Raw genomic sequence first — 21,612 nt, 5'->3', positions numbered from 1 at the left:
CAAGGCCCTTCTCCCCCGATTGCTCAGTTTGGCTGGGCAGCCAGCTCTAGGAAGAGTCTTGGTGGTTCCAAACTTCTTCCATTTAAGAATGATGGAGGCCACTGTGTTCTTGGGGACCTTCAATGCTGCAGAAATGTTTGGTACCCTTCCCCAGATCTGTGCCTCGACACAATCATATCTCGGAGCTCTAAGGACAGTTCCTTCGACCTCATGGCTTGGTTTTTGCTCTGACATGCACTGTCAACTGTGGGACCTTATATAGACAGGTGTGTGCCTTTCCAAATCATGTCCAATCAATGGAATTTACCACAGGTGGACTCCAATCAAGTTGTAGAAACATCTCAAGGATGATCAATGGAAACAGGATGCAGCTGAGCTCAATTTCGAGTCTCATAGCAAAGGGTCTGAATATTTATGTAAATAAGGTATTTCTGTTTTTTTTTTGTTTTTTTTCTAAAAACCTGTTTTCACTTTGTCATTATGGGGTATTGTGTGTAGATTGATGAGAAAAATGTTTTAATTAATCCATTTTAGAATAAGGCTGTAACGTAACAAAATGTGGAAAACATCAAGGGGTCTGAATACTTTCGAATACACTGTATGTGAAAATGAACATACCAAAATGAACTGCAAAGCACACTGGGTATTATTATTGGCCTGGTTTCAGGGTCATGTCTAGATGGGATACAGCCTAACCTAATTCTCCTAACCTGCTGTGTAAATTCAATTTTGACAAAAGCTGTATCCCTTCTAGACAAAACCTTGTTTTGGGGCGGAGCTTTTTCAAATAATACTCAGCTTGCTTTGCAATTGTCCATTTTTACATACACAATTATATTTAGCTAATTTAGCAGATGCTCTTATCACACCATAGTGCTATCAGACTTCTGATACCAATGCAGGGTAAAAGGGGGCCACAAAATGGTGAACCACTATAAAAAAATAAGTATTTTGTATTTTGAAAATACAAATTACAGCTCTCAAAAGTATCTTGTTTCAAAACACATTGGAGTGTAGTTCAGCCCAGTGTAATACAAACTACAAAATACTCAGAAGTATTTGAAATAGATATTTCAAATACATGTAACAGAAATACTGCCCATCTCTGCTTCTAGGAAAATACTGGGTAAATAGTAGACTATACAATGAAGAGGAATGTTTTTGTGTAGTGTTTTTTTAAATTGTGTTATTGTGTTTTATTCTGTGTTATTTCTCTCGTTCTAAGAGCTCTCGGGCGTCCTGTGGCTCCGGAAAGTGATTTACCTTAAGCACAGATCTGGGATCAGCTTACGCTCCCCAAATCGTAACTTTAACCATAAGGGTAAAACATAAAACTGACCCTAGATTAGTGTCTCTGGGTAACGTCATCCTATTCTAGTGCTGTGTATCTATCTTGTGGTGCCCCTCCCCTTTCTTAGGCTGGCCAATGAGAATTAGTTGTTGCAGGTCATCCCTCTCAGGCCTCAGTTAAGATTGCCGCTGTGTTTATATGATATTGTACAGGTGCTATTGTCTTTATACAAACCTTCAGCAATAAATGCAATGATGAAAGAAGCATTTGTTGTGACAGCTTTTTGCTTTGAATGTCCAACAAGATTGTATCATTCCTTTTCACTGTTATTTCCCTACAGTACCCCATCATCAGGTGTTAGTTCGGAGGATGCAGCCTTCTTGTGATTGTAGTGTCCTGAAAATGGTTTGTGTGTGTGTTTTGATGGGTTGATGTTGTGTAGTCGGAGTCCTGCCTGGCCCGTGGTGCCCCTGGTTGTCTGTGTTGTGCTGACAGTATCGGTGAGATACGAGCCATGTGGTCGATCTAGGAGGAAATGAAGCGGAAGAAGAGCATGTTATTGGTGGTAATTCTCTTCAAACAGCAAGGCTTTAACACTGGCCCCAGGCTCATGACGTCAGGGGATACCAGCTTCTCTTATCAACCAGAACTGGTTCTATAGTTGGCAAGGTAAACAGGATACATTATATAACATTATATTCCTCAAGGTGTTTCGCGGCACTGCATATTTTCTAGTACAATTTACTGCCATGACTGCATGCTAAATGGGAGTAATTCATGTAATGGAGTTAGCATTCATCTGAATAAGTGCACTTGTTAGGATCAGGGCTATTCAACTCTTACCCTATGAGGTCCAGAGCCTGCTGGTTTTCTGTTTTACCTGATAATTAATTGCGCCCACCTGGTGTTCCAGGTCTAAATCAATCCCTGATTAGAGGGGAACAATGAAAAAACACAGATGAACTGACTTCGAGGTCCAGAGTTGAGTTTGAGGGGTACTGTATATAGTATTACATTTTCATTTTAGTCATTTAGCAGACGCTCTTATCCAGAGCGACTTACAGTTAGAGAGTGCATACATTTTTCATACTGGCCCCCATGGGAAACGAACCCACAACCCTGGCGTTGCAAGCGCCATGCTCTACCAACTGAGCTACACAGGGCCCGAGAAACTGCTAGGCAACAATCTAGCCTTGCCTGATCTTCAATATTTATATTACGAGTTACATACATGAAGTCACAACACCTAAAAACTCAGTTCTCATTGTTCATCCTCCTGTTCATTAATCTGCTCTAAAGACCCATGCTTTCTGCCTATGTGATCATCCAGGTACTTGCGACGGGTGAAGCAGCTGCCGCACACCTTGCACTCGTGTGGCTTCTCTCCAGTATGCGTGCGTCGGTGCGCGTTGAGAATACTGATCTCACAGGAGGTTGGTGATACCTTAATTGGGGATGACGGGCTCGTGGTAATGGCTGGAGCGGAATTGGTGGAATGGTATCAAATACATCAACATGCTTTCCATGTGTTTCATGCTATGCCATTTGCTCCGTTCCAGCCATTATTATGAGCCGTCCTCCCCTCAGCAGCCTCCACTGTAATAGTATGTGCACCATGTAGATACCTCCTGCTTGGTCGACATGCTGTAATATGAAATTGGACTGTTCACCACATGTCTTTAGGGAAAAAACTAACACATCCACCACCAATGTGGAGCACATACCCAGCTCAGTCCACAACACACATGGGCTATCACAGTGGAGCGGTGAGGGGGGAATATTCTCAATTGAAAACAGTCGGGTGATTAGCTACAGATGTAGGATCTTAATTTGAGCCAGTTTTCTACAGCGGGAAAATAATCCTGCAGCAACAGGAAATTTGAATTATTATGTGCATTATATTTAATGAACATTTTTGTAGGGGTTGATACATTTTTCGTAAGGGAAAATCAAGTCTGAAATTTCAAAGTGGAAATTACAAACTTAAGAAGCCTTTTTAAACCTCAAATACACTACAAGTTTTACATTTCCTGTAAAGTTCTCTTGCAACCGGAAGATCAAATTAAGATCCTGCATCTGTAGCTGTGTAACACCCAGCACTGTAGCGCCAGGTTCTGTTTCATCAATCATGTTGAACTCCTCTGTCCCAGATAACCTGAGACACACTCTGCTTTCCGCTCTCTGCCGCTGTCACCCGCACACACACACACACACACACACACACACACACACACACACACACACGCACACACACACACACAGGAGCTAGTCAGCATTAATGGTACACCGGCTCAACGTGGAGCACAGTGTCCTAGATACAGTCAGTGTGTGTTTGCGTGTGTGTGTGTGTGTGTGTGTGTGTTTATAACGGAGCTGTCTCCATCCAACTGTAGGCCTATTACCTAACCACAACTCTCTTACTGCTATGATGTCATAGTGTATTGGGTTGAGTCTGTAGTAATTGCACAATGGAAATAATCTTGGTTTCCTTCCGTTTGCCTTTTAACCTTAATTACACCTAGTGACTACACTCCACGCTGCACTCCATGCTGAATAGTTCTTCATAAGGCAGCCCCCCCACACCTCTCTGTTTCAGTGGTTGGGTTAAATGCGGAAGACACATTTTGGTTTAATGCATTCAGTAACTGACTAGGTATCCCCCTTTCCCTTTCTTAAGACTCGCCCTGACCTGCAAAAATAATCTGTCATTTAAAATATGCCATTTAGCAGATGCTTTTATCCAAAGCAATTTACAGTCATGCGTGCATACATTTCACGTATGGTTGGCCCCAGGAATCAAACCCATAACCCTGGAAGAGCAAGCACCAGGCTCTACCAACTGAGCTACACAGGACTAGGTTTAGGCCAGGAATAGGCTTAATCTGGGTCATCTTTAGTACATTTTCACTTTACATTATACCGTATTTGAAGCAAATAATATTATCCTATCTTGGTCTGTCCATTTTTGTTCTGATGATGCAATTAATGTTTGGGGTCTGTGTTAATGTGACTGCGTCATTACCTCTTGTTACCAAAGTAATGACAACCACTGCTCGATACAGGTGAGTGGATCCAGTCTATGACCTGTAAATAAACTCTTCTGGCCTGCTGTAACCGACCCGCGGGCCGCAGCCAGGCTGAAGTGTCCATCCTGGATGGGAGATAACATGGCAAACATCTATCGCTCAGCGTAAGACAGGAAACAGCACCCTCGTCTAGGTTACCAGACACCCCACCGTCACACACCGGCCTGGGACACTCATAAAATATTGACATCTGATGACTGGCTAAAAGGGCCTCAGGTCACCTATAAGACTACAAGCCAAGGAAGGTGTCTCTGTGTACTGTTGAACGTGACTATGCTTGCTTTCTGTTAAAAAATTAATGGAAAACAATTAGTAACCAATTTCGGGGGCCATTTCATCACCTATCAAGGTGAAGTGAGAATAGGAATGGATGCGTTGGTCGGCCTTGGTGGGGCCCTCCTACCTGGGTCCCATCAGACTGCGTGTCCCCAGCCAGTAACACAGGCATCCCTGTCTGTACTGTACTGTACCAGGCCTGTTCCTTTATTCAAGTCTCCACCACAGCCTCGTCTGACCCAGGCAGCACACACAGAGTGCATCAGGCCTGGGGCCCAAATATCATATCTACGGTTGGCTCCCACTGATGGAATATACTACAATCCAACTTTCCCAGAGAATGACATTTGCCGTTAGCTTCACCTAAGTGGTGTAACAATTCATTAAAGATCAGTACCACTCATTGCTTTAAAAGAGTGAGCATTCCATAGACTATGCTACATAACTGTTGCTACATATCCAAGTTGAAATAGTTTTTATTTTTTACACTTTATTTGCACTTACCAGGGTAATATTTAGTAGTCACAACATTTTCTTTTCCATTTCTATACATTTTGCTACATTGTAACCTACTGAACATAAGCTGAATTACAGGCATATTTGAAATACTACATATAATATGATATATGATATATGATTCATATTGATTCTTAAAGAAACCCTATTTTCTCATAGAGAGAGAGAGAGAGGCAGAGAGAATATAAATCCCACCTGTCAAATCGCTGACATGTAATGATGTTTTTGTTTTTGCACGGTACAAAGCCAGCTCCTGCATTGTTGGGAGGGACCGTAAGTAAGCATTTCACTGTTAGTCCACACCAGTTGTTTACAAAGCGTGTGACGAATACAATTTCATTTGATTTGTTTTGCAGCATGCAGCTAGAGATCAGAAACACATTGGCCTGTGGTATTGTCTTTGCTTTTTGAACTTTGAAAGCAATGCTCTAAGATATTTTTATTTATTTTTATTTAACCTTTATTTAACTAGGCAAGTCAGTTAAGAACAAATTCTTATTTACAATGATATGGTAAACACTGAACCCAGGGAGGGCAGAGGAAGATGAGACCCAGGCCACCCTCTACTACCTCCAAAGCTCACTTATATTACGTTTAGGAGAAACAAAACACAGGCATGGTTGCATTTACAAAGAATTTTCTCTTTGGCTTCTAAAGAAATCCTGCAAATCTTTACCACATCTCATCTAGGCGGCACCTGCAAAGAACATTATCCTCTGTTTGAAGGGAAAGCAAAACAACTCAATAGAAAGTGGTTAGAGTAAAATGTGTTCACTTTTACCCAGAAAAAGAGATTTGCCCCTCAGAGAGAGAGTTATATAAGGATATATGGAATTATGCTAGCTGGATAAAGGTTTTCAAAGACATTCCTGCTGTGTCTAATGGGGTGGTAACTATGGATGGGGCATTCAGTCTGTCAGTGAGAGAATGTGATATTGGCTCTCACATTTTCCATAAGAGGAACACAGGCAGCGGTTTAGCAATTGATAGGGATCATCAAAAAGTGACAAATACACATTAAACATTAAGAACATACAGGGTAAAGAAAGGACTCAAATGGGGCGGGGTTAAAAGAAACTTCCAGTTCTAAACTGAGTGTACAAAACATTACAAACACCTGCTCTTTCCATGACATAGACTGACCAGGTGAATCCAGGTAAAAGCTATGATCGCTTATTGATGTCACTTGATAAATCCACTTCAATCAGCTTAGATGAAGGGGAGGAGACAGGTTAAAGAATAATATTTAAGCCTTGAGTCAATTGAGACATTAATTTTGTATGTGGGGTTTTTGTGCACCAGTTTGCGTGTCAAGAACTGCAACGCTGCTGGGTTTTTCACACTCAACAGTTTCCTGTGTGTATCAAGAATGGTCCACCACCCAAAGGACATCCAGCCAACTTGACACAACTGTGGGATGCATTGGAGTCAACATGGGCCAGCATTCCTGTGGAACGCTTTCGGCACCTTGTAGAGTCCATGCCCTGACAAATTGAGCCTGTTCTAAGGGCAAAAGGGGGTGCAACTCATATTAGGAAGGAGTTCCTATTGTTTTGTACACTCAGTGTATAAGATCCATGGGAATCATATGGATGTCCATTATGATTGGGTCAATAATCAATTCAACTTGTCCCTGCTCCTCCAGCTCTGTTTCCTTCAGTGCTGATTAAGGCTATCATGGTGGCATGGGACAGAACATTGGTCTGGTCCTACTGATAAGATGACTTTGTCTGTGGGGTATCTGATAAATGCAGACAGCTTAAGACCAGACTTATTAGGACCAGACCAAGGCTCTGGCCGCAGGTCGTTGACAGACGTTAAAGCAGACTCTAAGAAACTAGGAGGGGCTTTAGGAGAGAACGCAGAAGGCAAGACATGGCATCAACTTTTGAAGGGGTGAGAGGAGGAGATACGAAAAGGATGGTTTCTGAACCATCATTTACAGTTGGGTCATTCCACCAATTCAATGCCTTTTGAGAAGTGTAACTTGGTTAGATTTCACCTCATTTTAACATTCTGTCATAAAGAGCACATGTTCAACTTCATAAAAAACAAGTCTTCCCATCTCAAGAAAAAAAATGACTATAGTAAGTGCCTATTAAGTGCCAAATAAAGTAACAGGGTTGACCGCAACAGGGTTGATGATTTCATCTTAAATCAGCCATAAATCCCCCTGTGACAGGGGAAATGGAAGCTTGTTGTGTGCAACAGAGAGTATCAATTCAATAGAAGCTTCACCAAATATATATTTTTTTGTTAAACCATTTCTAGCCTTTCTATCTACAGTACAGGTAACAGGGTTTGACATGTGATGCTCGACCCGCTCAGTTTTCCTCCACAACACACCAGAAAATGGGCATAAAGCGTAGAACCAGCTCACCTGCTTTTACTCTATGATTTAACTATTAGAAGTTCAATGTTTCTTTTGAAAAAAAGTATTTAAAAAGGAATAGATTCACCATATTAAAACAAGAGTTCAGTTCACGTAACAGGGCTGACCTTAAAATGAGGAACAGCTGTAAATGAATCACTAATCACATTAAATAAATAATTATCTTCAGAAATGACTAGGGCTTTACACTGATGGTGAAACTTGGAGAAATTGTGGGATTAATTATGTTAAAATCTTCCTAGAAGTGACACAGGGCTGATGGAGGGACACGTCAAAATGCTGAATTTTGGCACTTTGGCAAGCCTTTATTCATATAAAGAAATCTGATTTATTGAATTCTCCATGTGGTCTAAATTTTAAAGTGCACTTCATTTAATATAACAGGCTTTTAGAATGCAATGTTGGTGCACAATTTCTACTTAAAATATCAAAGCGAAGCAAAAGGCACTATTTTCGTGGAACGACCCAGTTACACTCAGCATGGCTAACAACTTCCTTCTTGATTACGCCCACATTGTTAAGATCTAATACTGGCAGTCTTGGCAGATTTAATTTTAATGTTTTATTCTGTTAGTAGGAAGTTGCTCCCCTGTGTATGATGATGTCATCTTGCTGAGTGTACCTTTCAGTTCTTACAGTCTTAGAAACCACCAATTCCCAGATTGGAAATGTAGTTGAATTAAGTTAAATTGATTAAGTTATTAAATTCTCCAACTGAATTGAATTACGGAAAACGTGACAGAAGTGCCACAACTCTGAGTAGGGGAGTATAAGAGCTTCTAATTGGTCATGTGACACCTGAGTCTCAGAGGAAGGTGGCGAGATAAGAGAGGCCTGACTGAGATCATCTTAGAGCTGCCATTGGACTGGAACCAAGGCCTGACTGAGATCGTCTTAGAGCTGCCATTGGACTGGAACCAAGGCCTGACTGAGATCCTCTTAGAGCTGCCATTGGATTGGACCTAGCAGTGGTTACCTTATAGTACGTTTTATTTGGAGAGACAAGAAATGGCATCAGGTCTGATTTCTCATATCTTGATGGTACCAGTACCAAGTAGTTGCATTTCAAATTATACACACGCACACGCACACGCCACACACACACACACACACACACACACACACACACACACACACACACACACACACACACACACAGCTATAAAAAGAAAACACTCCCACTACATCCTCTCCATATACACTAAAACAGCCCACTAACCTGGCAGCCAATGGAGTGTTTGAAACACCTAAGTGACTGGTCTGTTACTATCACCTCCACCCCTGCACTATCAACCCAGATAAATCCTTACCTAGCCTGGTCTCCATTCACACCTCCACCCCTGCACTATCAACCCAGATATATCCTATCGTACCCTGGTCTCCATTCACACCTCCACCCCTGTCACTCAGCCCCATATTCTCACGCATGCACACGTACACACAAACACACACACACAACTCCCAGCTCACTCCCATATGAGAGAGGGGTGATGGGAAATGAGAGCAGGGTAAGTGGAGTGGGAGGGGTTGGTTTGGTTTGGGAATGCACAAGAGAAAGACAGTGTGTGTGTGTGAGAGAGAGAGAGAGAGAGAGAGAGAGAGGGGGGGGGTGGCGGGGAGAGAGAGGGGGAGGTGGAGGGGGGGGAGAGAGATGTGGAGAGTGGAGAGAGAGTGGTGGAGGGGGAGATAGAGAGGTGGAGGGGTGAGAGAGAGGTGGAGGGGGGAGAAAGAGGTGGAGGATGGAGAGAGAGTTGGGGGGAGAGGGAGAGGTGGAGGGGGAGAGCGAAAGGAAGAGAAAGAGAGAGGTGGGGTGGAGAGAGAGAGGGAGAGAAGGAGAGGGTGGGAGTTAAAGAGAGGGGGCAGATCAACTGACAGTCTCATATTCACACACACACACACACAAACACACAAACACACACACCCCTCCTCAGCCTGTTACCTCAGTGAAGGTGGAGTCATTGTAATTGAGAGGGAGAGGAGTCCACTCCACACTCATCCATGGAGAGAGCAGAGAGGAGGAAAATCTCTCACAGGCACACACTGGCCAACCAGGATTTCACTCTACCTTTTATTTTACCTTCTCTCTCTTTTTAGTGAAATCTGGAAATCTGTGGAGGGTATCTGGCAGCAGTGAGCTGTTGAATGTTTGGGCCTTAGGAGACAGAGGGATGAACCTGGAGAAAGTGTTAGTAGAATGTTCCTATGCCAGTGGACCTTTCATTGTTGGAGTAGCCATCTAAGGAACTCTGGTTTGGAATTAAATTCAGCACCAGGAACAGCGAAGTTTCAAAAGTGGAACATAGGACGCCTGCCTGATTTGTCATTGGAATACACTGATGGTATTTGCACTGGCAACAATAAGACGAGTGGGACAATAGGCTGTTTTATTAATTAATTTTTATTTGTCTTAATTTATCTACCGGGACATCAGTATAGGAACAAAAGTGAAAGAGAACATTGGAATACATTGACTTTCAGTACAATAATTGCTCTAACTACCAAAAGAATGGCAAGGAGACAATGATTTTCTATCCAAATAGGTATCATTGAGGAGGAAATCTCTTTTGCATATAGACCTGGTAGACTAGGTACCAGAGATACCCATTTCCCAGGAGGGCTCCCCTCCCTGCCCTCCCAGCCTCCCCTGTCCCCAGCAGCATGTCCCAGGCTGTGAGGCTGCTTCCAGTCCTCCCCACACCACTCTATCATGAGCACATGGGCTGCTGGAGGGAGTAAGGCTGTTTCTGCCTGGGCCACCTCTGGGTTTTGGTTTAGGTCTGGCTCTGGGTCCAGGTTTAGGTCTGGCTCTGGCACCAGCTTAATCTTTGGGTCCTTCTTTTCCAGCCTGTCCCTGTCTCTGCTGCTAGCACTGCTGCTCTCCCTTTCCCTCCCTGTGGTTGTCTGCCACCAAGCTCTCTACAGAGGCAGGCTCCAGCCACATAGCCCCAGGCTCCAGCCACATAGCCCCAGGCTCCAGTCCCCCAGCCCCAGGCTCCAGTCCCCCAGCCCCAGCCTCCAGCCCCCCAGCCCCAGCAGTCCTCTTAGGGCACCAGTGAATAGTTCCCTGGCTGCGTCCAGGGTTGGAGAAACTGGAGGTTCCTTGGAAAGGATAGGGGGTCCACTGGGGAGGCACGTACGTAGCTACAACCACCTGCAGGGAGATGTGCGGCAGAGGAAGCTCTTCTCCTTCCAGAAGTTCTTCCTGCGGATTGATAAGAATGGCAGAGTCAATGGGACCAAGAGCAAAGACGACCCCCTCAGTAAGTAACCACAAGAGTATGTTTTTTAATTTGTAGGAGAGTAAAAGAGGAGGAAACAGAGGTTCAGCCATAGCGTATTGAAAATAATCCATTGTGTTGTCGAGGCTTTCCTCACTCTTTTGGCACGGTCTTCACTACAGAATATCATACAAATTACAGAAAAAAAAAGAAAATTATTGACTTGCGTTGAATAACTTTACTGTATGTATGGAAAGACAGGTTTCCAGCACAACTTTTTTAGCATTGATCATCAATACGGCATGTTGAATCTAAATGGTGGCAAGATCTGTCTCCCAGCCATTCACGGATGGCAGACCTGTTCATTCTTAGATCTAGGCGAAACATTCCTGACAAGAAGCTCCCTACTGTATCTACCAGACATCCTTGTGATATCTGTCCTGTCCCGACATTCCGCACAATGATGGTAGCGCTCAGATGATTAAAACAGGACCAGGGAGGGAGAGATTACCAACCTGTTATCTGTCCGTATTCACAGCCCAGAGTCAACAGTACTGATAACAGCTAGAGAGGAGCAGGACTGGGGGTAGGAGAGGATATGCCAATCACTACCATGCTCTAAGATGTTCTCACACACATCCAGTCCGCTTAATTTAAGTCCACAAATATTGCACATAATGCTGATGCCGTGTGGTTTATGATCAATGCAGTATAATGTGAATGTGATCTGGTTAATTTACAGAGGTACAGAAACATAAATGTAGATGTTTTGTACTCATGCCCTATTCAAATCAAATCAAATCAAATTGTATTTGTCAGATGCGCCGAATACAACGTGATGGATAGCCTATCACGCTCAGTAGAGAGAGCATTAGTTACACTATGAATGTGTCACAGATTATATTTTACAAGTACGTTACAGTGAAATGCTTACTTACAAGCCCTTAACCAACAATGCAGTTTTAAGTAAAATTAAAGTTAAGAAAATATTTACTAAAGTAAAAAATAATAACAATAATGAGTCTATATACAGGGGGTACCGCTACCAAGTCAATCTGCTGGGGTACAGTTTAGTCAAGGTAATTTGTACATGTATATGCCTGAATAACTTATTGTAACACTTTGTTGCTGTCTTCACTGTAACTCTTGTTATTTAGCGTGCTCAGTGTACTGTTGTAATAATAACTTGGATAAATGTACTATATCTACTATGCATCCCCTTTCTATCAACCCACTCATTCCAATAAGTTAAGTGTGTGAGCCTATCTGTGTGCGGGCACGCACATGCTCAAGTGGGGGTGTGTTCGGATGTAGCAAACCAAGCAACCAGAGACACATGTGCCCACTTAAACTACAACCCCCCCCACACACCCCCACCACCCCCACACACCACCCCCATCCCGTGTATATGGAAGTCTTTAGCGTTTCTCCTGGGAGTTCTAAACCACAAAATCAATCAAAGAGGCTTATGGGAAAGAGTAAGGGAAGTAAAAATGTAACTATTGGTGTTTGTTTTGACAAGAAGATGACAGAAATGTCTTTATAGACCCTACGCTTTTATATAAATGGGGCGGCAGGTAGCTTAGTGGTTAAGAGCGTTGTGCCAGTAACCGAAAGGTCGCTGGTTCTAATCCCCGAGCCGACTAGGTGAAAAATCTGTCGATGTGCCCTTGAGCAAGGCACTTAACCCTAATTGCTCCTGTAAGTCGCTCTGGATAAGAGCGTCTGCTAAATGACAAAAATGTAAATGTCTTTATAGACTTTACACTGTCTTTATTTGACAGTGAGGCATAAATGCTATGAATTTCAATAGGCCCCTTTTGGGTATTTGTGACATAGTACAACAGCCAGGCCAGCAATGTCTTCACTAAGATGATCGGCGGCTTCAACGTGAAGCTAGTAGGTGTTAACTTATTGAATCTTTCTATTGTCTCTCATCACTCTCACAATTATTTATACATCAGGCTATAATACTACAGTACTACTAGTATATATTAGTAATATACTGCAGTATACAATACTAAGCCTCTGCAAAAGGTGACCAAGTTTATCTTTGGGTTGGGTATGACTGCAGTGGTAGGGGAGGTTGGGGCAGGGTACTAATTCATGAATGACATGGTTGAACATCATTGTGGTCACATCAAAGCCGCGAGTGTTCAGTATCAATGGTGCTGTCATAAAGTCATTTCCTGGGGGGGACTGAGGACAGTGTGTGTGGATTATATGGCCCACTATCAGGTTCACAGGGAAAGAGATACTACAGGAGAGCAGCTCCGGTCTCTGCTCTGGCCCAGGGCCTAGACATGATCCCTGGGATGATGTCCTTTGTAGCTCCAGAAAATGACACTACATCAGGTTTTTGCCAACGATTCTGTGGTAATGCCCAGTTAAAACCACTGGGTTGATAGAAAATAATAGCATCATAATAATGGATTTACTGTATGAATAAAACTAGAAAAGTACATTTCCTAAAGAAAATATATTTGCTTGTTCTTGCTATCAGCAAGCATGTGGCAATCTTTCCATAGATATTTAAAATCATGCTGTTTGTGCAGTACAGAAGCATATCTGGAGACCAAGTTACCAATCTTTCACTAGTCATTCTTATTACCCCTCCTTTTTGGAGATATGATTTAGGTCCAGTTTGTTTGTGTGCAAGGCTGAGACCCGAGCTTTGAAACCTGGTTACAACAGTGTTGCGAATGAGGGGGAACAACTGGTATTGGGCTTGAACTACCAACCTTGCTAGCAAAGATCTCGACAGATGTAGAGGTGGTGGTTTTGGGGGCTGCCCTGGGAGGACCCTGCTCTTGTCTGTTTAAGAGCATGTATCCAACCTCCCATAGATTTATGGGGATGCCTGTGAAAAACTGTCCCACATGGCGTTCCTCATGCTGGGATTCTGCTGGGAGAGAGGGCTGGAATAGATTCCCAACATGGCGCTTTGCAAAAAGAAGTGCATGTACATAAAGCTACACATCAGCTAATAAAAGCAACTCAACTTATCGATAACTTGGTTTGCTATATTGTTGCATCTCACCACATTTGAAAAGCCTAAAATATTTCAAATGAATTATACACAGTTACTGAGAACAGTAATGGTGGACTCGAACAGTTCTAACTGAGGCCCTAACAGATGTCTGGCGGCGGACAGATTAGTCTAATTTCCCCAAGCTGGGATGGTGTGAGTGTGAGCTCAGCCTGTCAAGAGAGCAGGAGGGCAATACAGGAGGCCACCAAATGTGTTTGTGTCTTTCTCTTCCCAGGAGTCATGTGTGCTGAGGCGCCTCCAGACTGGGACTGGCATGTTCCTCATTCGCTCTGTGTGTGTGTGTGTGTGTGTGTGTGTGTGTGTGTGTGTGTTTGTGTGCCCCTCAGAAGGGAAACCACAGCCAGTTCTCTCAGGGACACTGAGATATGAGATGTGAAGATGTTTATGGAGGTGGAGAGAGGAAGGGTATGAACAAACTAATTACATTCAATGTGGTCCTAATCTGCATTACAGCTGATTTATGTTTCTGTCATTCCCATATTTCAACATGACAATACAGTTGGAATGGTTTCAGATATCTAAGTATATTTTTTCCTTATTCTTAAATCAAATAGGCTACAGTGTATCTGTACTGTAAGCTCAATTTTTTGGAGACAACACTTTTTTTTTCGAAGAGTAAACTTCCAGGTACCACGAATAGCAATGGCAAAATCCACCTTTACCTGGAAACCCACTGTGGAAAATCCACATTTACCTGGCAACCCATTATGGAAAACCCACCTTTAATTCACATTGGCATTGTTTGCTCCCATTCCACCCGAACGCACCATTTACTGCAGTAACTACAAACAGAGCATATCAAATGAGCCACACATTAGGAGGAAGAGTCCAGCATGCAACCAATATTTCCCTAAATAAACAGTTGGAGATGTGTGGTTGACCCAGGTGTAATATGTTGAATGAAAAACACATTTGTCCTAATGGCTTCTGTTAGTTTTTTTCCGCCCTTGCGGCGTTGTAGATATCATTCCTGGGTGAGCAAGTAGACAGTAGTGCTGAACATGAATCATCACAGACCGAGTGGATACGGGTGGCTTTTCTCTATAGAGAAATAGTGTAGAGACTGTACATATGTGTGAGCATGTGTGTGAGCATGCATATGGGTGTGTGTACACAATGCTTGCTCGCAAGTATATGCACACCTATGTGTGTGTGTCTGGAACTCTGTGTGTGTGTGTTCAGACTTCATACAAACCATCTCGCCCCAGCCTCCGGTGTGTGTGTTTGATCAGTGGTCATTAAGGTCTTTCTAATCCTCCTCTATCTGTCTCTCTGTCATGGCTCATCTGTCCTCCTCTGTTCTCTCTCCTTTCATCCCCAGCATGTTTACAGAGGGACCAGAGACAGCGTTAGATAGTCTTACAGCCTCACTCGATACCTGAAACCTGATCCCTTACTGAAGCAACTCTCAGATCTTCAATGGCCGTTGTGTCATGGTCCCTACCACCACTTCACCTGCCGGTGTGAACCTGTTTGAACTGGAAACTAATGCAGAGGCTACCTCGCTGATGTGAAGACAGGGGTGTAGGTCACAGTATATTTCGAAGGGCATTTTTTTCAGGACACCTGTTTCACACAGCACCTTTAGACGGTCCGACCACAAGACAGGGAACTTGACAGTGACACAGGCGGCTTCACTAACTCATCAGGGAGGAAGGAGGGGAACTGCTCTGGCAGTCTGATCAAAGGCCATCGTCATGACAACTCCCTGCAGTGTGTGTGTGTGTGTGTGTGTGTGTGTGTGTGTGTGTGTGTGTGTGTGTGTGTGTGTGTGTGTGTGTATCAGGATAACAACAGCACACAGGAAGTGGGGAGAGGAAGTGAAGGAGGGTGTCATGAAATCAAACGTGCCATAGGATCCAGAGAGGGGCCATTAACACACACCAGTTTCAGATGAGATAAATGTGTGTGGGTGTGTGCGTGTGTGTGTGTGTGTTTGCATGCATGCGTGTTTGTGTGTTTGTGTGTGTGTGTGTGTTTGTGTGTGTGTGTGTGTGTGTGTGTGTGTGTGTGTGTGTGTGTGTGTGTGTGTGTGTGTGTGTGTGTGTGTGTGTGTGTGTGTGTGTGTGTTTGTGTGTGTGTCTGTGTGTGTGTGTGTGTGTGTGTGTGTGTGTGTGTGTGTGTGTGTGTGTGTGTATCAGGATAACAACAGCACACAGGAAGTGGGGAGAGGAAGTGAAGGAGGGTGTCATGAAATCAAACGTGCCATAGGATCCAGAGAGGGGCCATTAACACACACCAGTTTCAGATGAGATAAATGTGTGTGGGTGTGTGCGTGTGTGTGTGTGTGTTTGCATGCATGCGTGTTTGTGTGTGTTGTGTGTGTGTGTGTGTGTGTGTGTGTGTGTGTGTGTGTGTGTGTGTGTGTGTGTGTGTGTGTGTGTGTGTGTGTGTGTGTTTGTGTGTGTCTGTGTGTGTGTGTCTGTGTGTGTGTGTCTGTGTGTGTCTGTGTGTGTCTGTGTGTGTGTGTGTGTGTGTGTGTGTGTGTGTGTGTGTGTGTGTGTGTGTGTGTGTGTGTGTGTGTGTGTGTGTGTGTGTGTGTGTGTGTGTGTGTGTGTGTGTGTGTGTGTGTGTGTGTGTGTGTGTGTGTGTGTGTGTGTTTGTGTGTGTGTGTGTGTGATAAGTGGGCTCTCTGGTCAACAGACAGATTAGGAAGCTGTATCTCTCTGACCTCTCTGATACTACGGACACACAAATAACCTCAGCTGTCTACAACAGCAGCATGCTATGCTTACTGCCGTATAATTCAACCTCTTCTAATGGCTTTCGGGAAAACAGAATATTTGCACTGGGAATTGGGGGCTTACATACCAAACGAGCCAAACTATTCACAAATAAATCAAACCTGCACTTATTATAATCCTCATGCCAAATTAGTTATTAAGCTGAAGTCTGTTCTTCTGTGTAGACTGTGGCTCTACGTAGATGAAGCACACTTATATGGGTGATATGAAGGATGGATGGATGGATGAAAACTCTACAGTTTAAGAGATTCTTCAGGCTTTTCTCTAACTATGAACAAGAGTATTAGAGTACCATAAATCTGACCGATAGCATGACAGTTGGCTATGAACCCACATGATTTCAGCTAGAGGCTTTCTCAAACACATCTAGGTAATGTTTTGTCTTGAGAAAGGCTCTACAGAGTAAAAAAAAAAATTTGCTCTTTGGATCAACATATTTTTTTTTTTACTTCAGCTGGTTACAAGTAAATCTGTTAGGTTTTCTCAATTAAAAAATATATGATTCAATGCCAACTGTTATATTTGATTATTAACAAACCTATATTTGAAGTTGCAACCTATTTATTTTCAACACATTTAACTCACTTTTCCCATTTGGTTAAACCTAATAAACAACACAAATACAAACTAATATTTCATGTAAGGAGAGGTAGGCAGACACTCCTGATAGTTCTACAAGCTCTTGTCTAATTTATACAGTGGGGAAAAAAAGTATTTAGTCAGCCACCAATTGTGCAAGTTCTCCCACTTAAAAAGATGAGAGAGGCCTGTAATTTTCATCATAGGTACACGTCAACTATGACAGACAAATTGAGGAAAAGAATTCCAGAAAATCACATTGTAGGATTTTTAATGAATTTATTTGCAAATTATGGTGGAAAATAAGTATTTGGTCACCTACAAACAAGCAAGATTTCTGGCTCTCACAGACATGTAACTTCTTCTTTAAGAGGCTCCTCTGTCCTCCACTCGTTACCTGTATTAATGGCACCTGTTTGAACTTGTTATCAGTATAAAAGACACCTGTCCACAACCTCAAACAGTCACACTCCAAACTCCACTATGGCCAAGACCAAAGAGCTGTCAAAGGACACCAGAAACAAAATTGTAGACCTGCACCAGGCTGGGAAGACTGAATCTGCAATAGGTAAGCAGCTTGGTTTGAAGAAATCAACTGTGGGAGCAATTATTAGGAAATGGAAGACATACAAGACAACTGATAAACTCACTCGATCTGGGGCTCCACGCAAGATCTCACCCCGTGGGGTCAAAATGATCACAAGAACGGTGAGCAAAAATCCCAGAACCACACGGGGGACCTAGTGAATGACCTGCAGAGAGCTGGGACCAAAGTAACAAAGCCTACCATCAGTAACACACTACGCCGCCAGGGACTCAAATCCTGCAGTGCCAGACCTGTCCCCCTGCTTAAGCCAGTACATGTCCAGGCCCGTCTGAAGTTTGCTAGAGTGCATTTGGATGATCCAGAAGAGGATTGGGAGAATGTCATATGGTCAGATGAAACCAAAATAGAACTTTTTGGTCAAAACTCAACTCGTCGTGTTTGGAGGACAAAGAATGCTGAGTTGCATCCAAAGAACACCATACCTACTGTGAAGCATGGGGGTGGAAACATCATGCTTTGGGGCTGTTTTTCTGCAAAGGGACCAGGACGACTGATCCGTGTAAAGGAAAGAATGAATGGGGCCATGTACCGTGAGATTTTGAGTGAAAACCTCCTTCCATCAGCAAGGGCATTGAAGATGAAACGTGGCTGGGTCTTTCAGCATGACAATGATCCCAAACACACCGCCCGGGCAACGAAGGAGTGGCTTCGTAAGAAGCATTTCAAGGTCCTGGAGTGGCCTAGCCAGTCTCCAGATCTCAACCCCATAGAAAATCTGTGGAGGGAGTTGAAAGTCCGTGTTGCCCAGCGACAGCCCCAAAACATCACTGCTCTAGAGGAGATCTGCATGGAGGAATGGGCCAAAATACCAGCAACAGTGTGTGAAAACCTTGTGAAGACTTACAGAAAACGTTTGACCTGTGTCATTGCCAACAAAGGGTATATAAAAAAAGTATTGAGAAACATTTGTTATTGACCAAATACTTATTTTCCACCATAATTTGCAAATAAATTCATTAAAAATCCTACAATGTGATTTTCTGGATTTTTTTCCCTCATTTTGTCTGTCATAGTTGACGTGTACCTATGATGAAAATTACAGGCCTCTCTCATCTTTTTAAGTGGGAGAACTTGCACAATTGGTGGCTGACTAAATACTTTTTTCCCCCACTGTATGACTACAGCAGATCCAGAACACATTCCATAGCTTCTATTTAGTCTGCCTCTGTGTTCTGGTCTAGGCCAATAGTATGTATGTGGTCTGCCTTAAAATTCCCTGCCTGAATGGTTACAGATAAGTGGTCATGATGATTATAAACGGTTCATAAAATGTATCACTTGTTTCTAAATGATTATACATGTTTTTTGTGTGTGTTCTCAGGTATTCTGGAGATCACGTCAGTGGATGTGGGGGTGGTGGCTATCAAAGGCCTGGGCAGTAACTATTACCTGGCTATCAGCAGGAAGGGAGAGCTGTATGGAGCGGTCAGTATCCGGGTCAGAGGTCATTCAACAAGCCTCAAAAAGATACACTTAGATTCCTTTTGTCTTTATCACAAGAGTTCTTATCTTTGGAGCTGGGTTCACTTTTAACTAATGGTGCAGTGGAAACTATCAGAACTTCAAAGAGCACATTTTCCAAAGCAAGTGCATATGATTCAAAGAGGAAATTGGAGGTCAGCAAGTCATGACTACAGTGCTAAGTGACATTAGAATATATCCCATCTATCACTGTAACAGATTTGCATAATTAACTAGTTATATTGAATGTACCCCTCTAGTACATGGTACTAGTAATATGGTACATCTTGACTAAGTTGAATTGGTTGTCAGTTAGCTAACTAGATGTTATTAGACAGTAGTTGCCATATTATTCTTGTTACTAAGTATTGTTTGTTTATTTTGTTTTTACATTTGGACACTTGGACACTTGAAAATGAGATGGTGCATCTCAAGAGATTTAATTCTGCAAATTTCAAATAAATTAATATGCAGAATAAATAAATAAAAACAGTACATGAACTATAACTATAGTATTCTCACATCCTTTGCTAGTGTATGCACTTCACAAATGAAAATAGTTGATTCAGTATAAAAATGTATTGAGTCGGTATCCAAATACACATTTGAGAATGTAACCCAATAATGTCCTTTGTTCTTCCAGAGAGAGTTTGGCATTGACTGCACACTGAAGGAGCGTATTGAGGAGAACGGCTATAACACCTACGCCTCAGCCGAGTGGAAGAACAAGAAGAGACAGATGTTTGTGGGCCTGAGTGTCCACGGGAGGCCACTGAGAGGGAAGAAAACACGGAGGAGGAACACAGCCACCCACTTCCTCCCCATCATGGTGTGATGAAGGGGAGTGTTTCACTGGACTAGACAGACCCTGTGGGAGAGCTATTCAGCACTGAACAATCTTTCAAATAAGGATTTAAAACATTTACTCTAATCTGGACAGAGGGCATCTGAACTATAACATTTCTAAAATACATATTTTCTCTAAGGAAGGTAATTAACTGTGCAGATACACCCTGCTTTTGACTTTCATTGAGATGGTTTATTGGTTTGGGGATGGACAGTGTTTTCTGTGGCACAGGGTGAAATTTGAATACTATTCTGTGCCAAATCATTTGAAAGAGGTGGACTGAAGGAGGGCGTGACATGGGGGAACAAAGTAGGAAGTTGTTTCACACACCTGGTGGATGAACTGAGGAAGCACTGGTGTTGTGTATACAAAACACTTTTTCTAACTGTTGTCCATGGTTCTCAATCTCATTTCAATAATCTGGACATTCTGAAATGAAGAAGAAGTCCTAACAGATTGGTAAATGCGAGTTTTTTTTTTTATTGAGCAAGATCCTAGTGGTCATGAAAGCTTGGAACCATTGCAAAAGTGAATACAGTGAAAGAAAAAACTAACGTATGATACTTAACCACTGAGCTTTGACTGTGTTGAAGTAAATTATTTATTTTGTGTAATATTTAACTGGAGGTGGAAAGAAGGTGAACATTTCATTGCATTCTTTACACCTCATCGTGTCTGTGAAGTAAATAAAATAAATCAGCTATTTCCTCCTCGGTATCCAGATGTTCTCATGTCCATCAATAAAGTATGCAACTTGAACTGGCTGACAAATCTGACAAATATACATATGATCGAGATTGTGACCCAATAAATCAGATACTGTTAATACAATAATTCTGAAAGAAAAATCAAAATGCTCTGCTTCTCAACTACATTCAAAGTAGATATATTCTAAGGTAACAGGTAATGGTAACAGGATGAAAACCCAGAGCACAGAGACCCAGTGTGGTTTTCAGGTCACGCTGAGTGACTATTCTTATCAGGCTGACTGAGGTAGGTAATGACAAAAGGCAACCATTACAGACCCACCAAACAAACTGGAAACATACAGGCCGACCACATGAAAATGGAAGGGAGGTAACTACACTGGTATGGGCTTACATTATTTCCTCAACTATCACCCCATTAGTGTGGAGATGCAACATTCCCAAATGGCATGAGGCCTTAGGTCACATGGATACTGAACAAGCAAGAAACACTTGTTTCATACAGTAAGTAATATGAAGAAAAGTGAATAGCCTGTAGACCTCACATTTCAGCATTGTAATGTCCCACATCAAGCACTATTTAACATTATCTGGTGCAGTGTGTGTGTGTGTGTGTGTGTGTGTGTGTGTGTGTGTGTGTGTGTGTGTGTGTGTGTGTGTGTGTGTGTGTGTGTGTGTGTGTGTGTGTGTGTGTGTGTGTGCTTTGAATACCCGAGCCAACAAGGTGAAAAATCTGTCAATGTGCCCTTGAGCAAGGCACTTAACCTTCATTTCCTCCATGGGCACTGTACTACAATGGCTGACCCTGTAAAACACCACATTTCACTGCACCTATC

The 21,612-nt window shown here is 42.7% G+C and overlaps 1 protein-coding gene across 1 annotated transcript; it reads left to right on the top strand.

Annotated features, from left to right (window-relative positions):
* The first annotated feature begins 9,546 nt into the window (after positions 1 to 9,546).
* Positions 9,547 to 20,759, top strand: LOC121583154 (fibroblast growth factor 10-like). Its single transcript, XM_041899358.1, has 3 exons — positions 9,547 to 10,821; positions 19,083 to 19,186; positions 19,866 to 20,759. Exons 1-3 carry the CDS (start codon positions 10,269 to 10,271, stop codon positions 20,055 to 20,057), a joined length of 849 nt encoding a protein of 282 aa, XP_041755292.1. The 5' UTR covers positions 9,547 to 10,268; the 3' UTR covers positions 20,058 to 20,759.
* The last annotated feature ends 853 nt before the right edge of the window (positions 20,760 to 21,612 follow it).

This window comes from Coregonus clupeaformis, chromosome 18 (assembly GCF_020615455.1).
Source record: "Coregonus clupeaformis isolate EN_2021a chromosome 18, ASM2061545v1, whole genome shotgun sequence".
Taxonomy (NCBI): Eukaryota; Metazoa; Chordata; class Actinopteri; order Salmoniformes; family Salmonidae; genus Coregonus; species Coregonus clupeaformis.
Note: the sequence above shows the minus strand (reverse complement) of the source record. Positions and strands in the feature narration are given on the sequence as shown.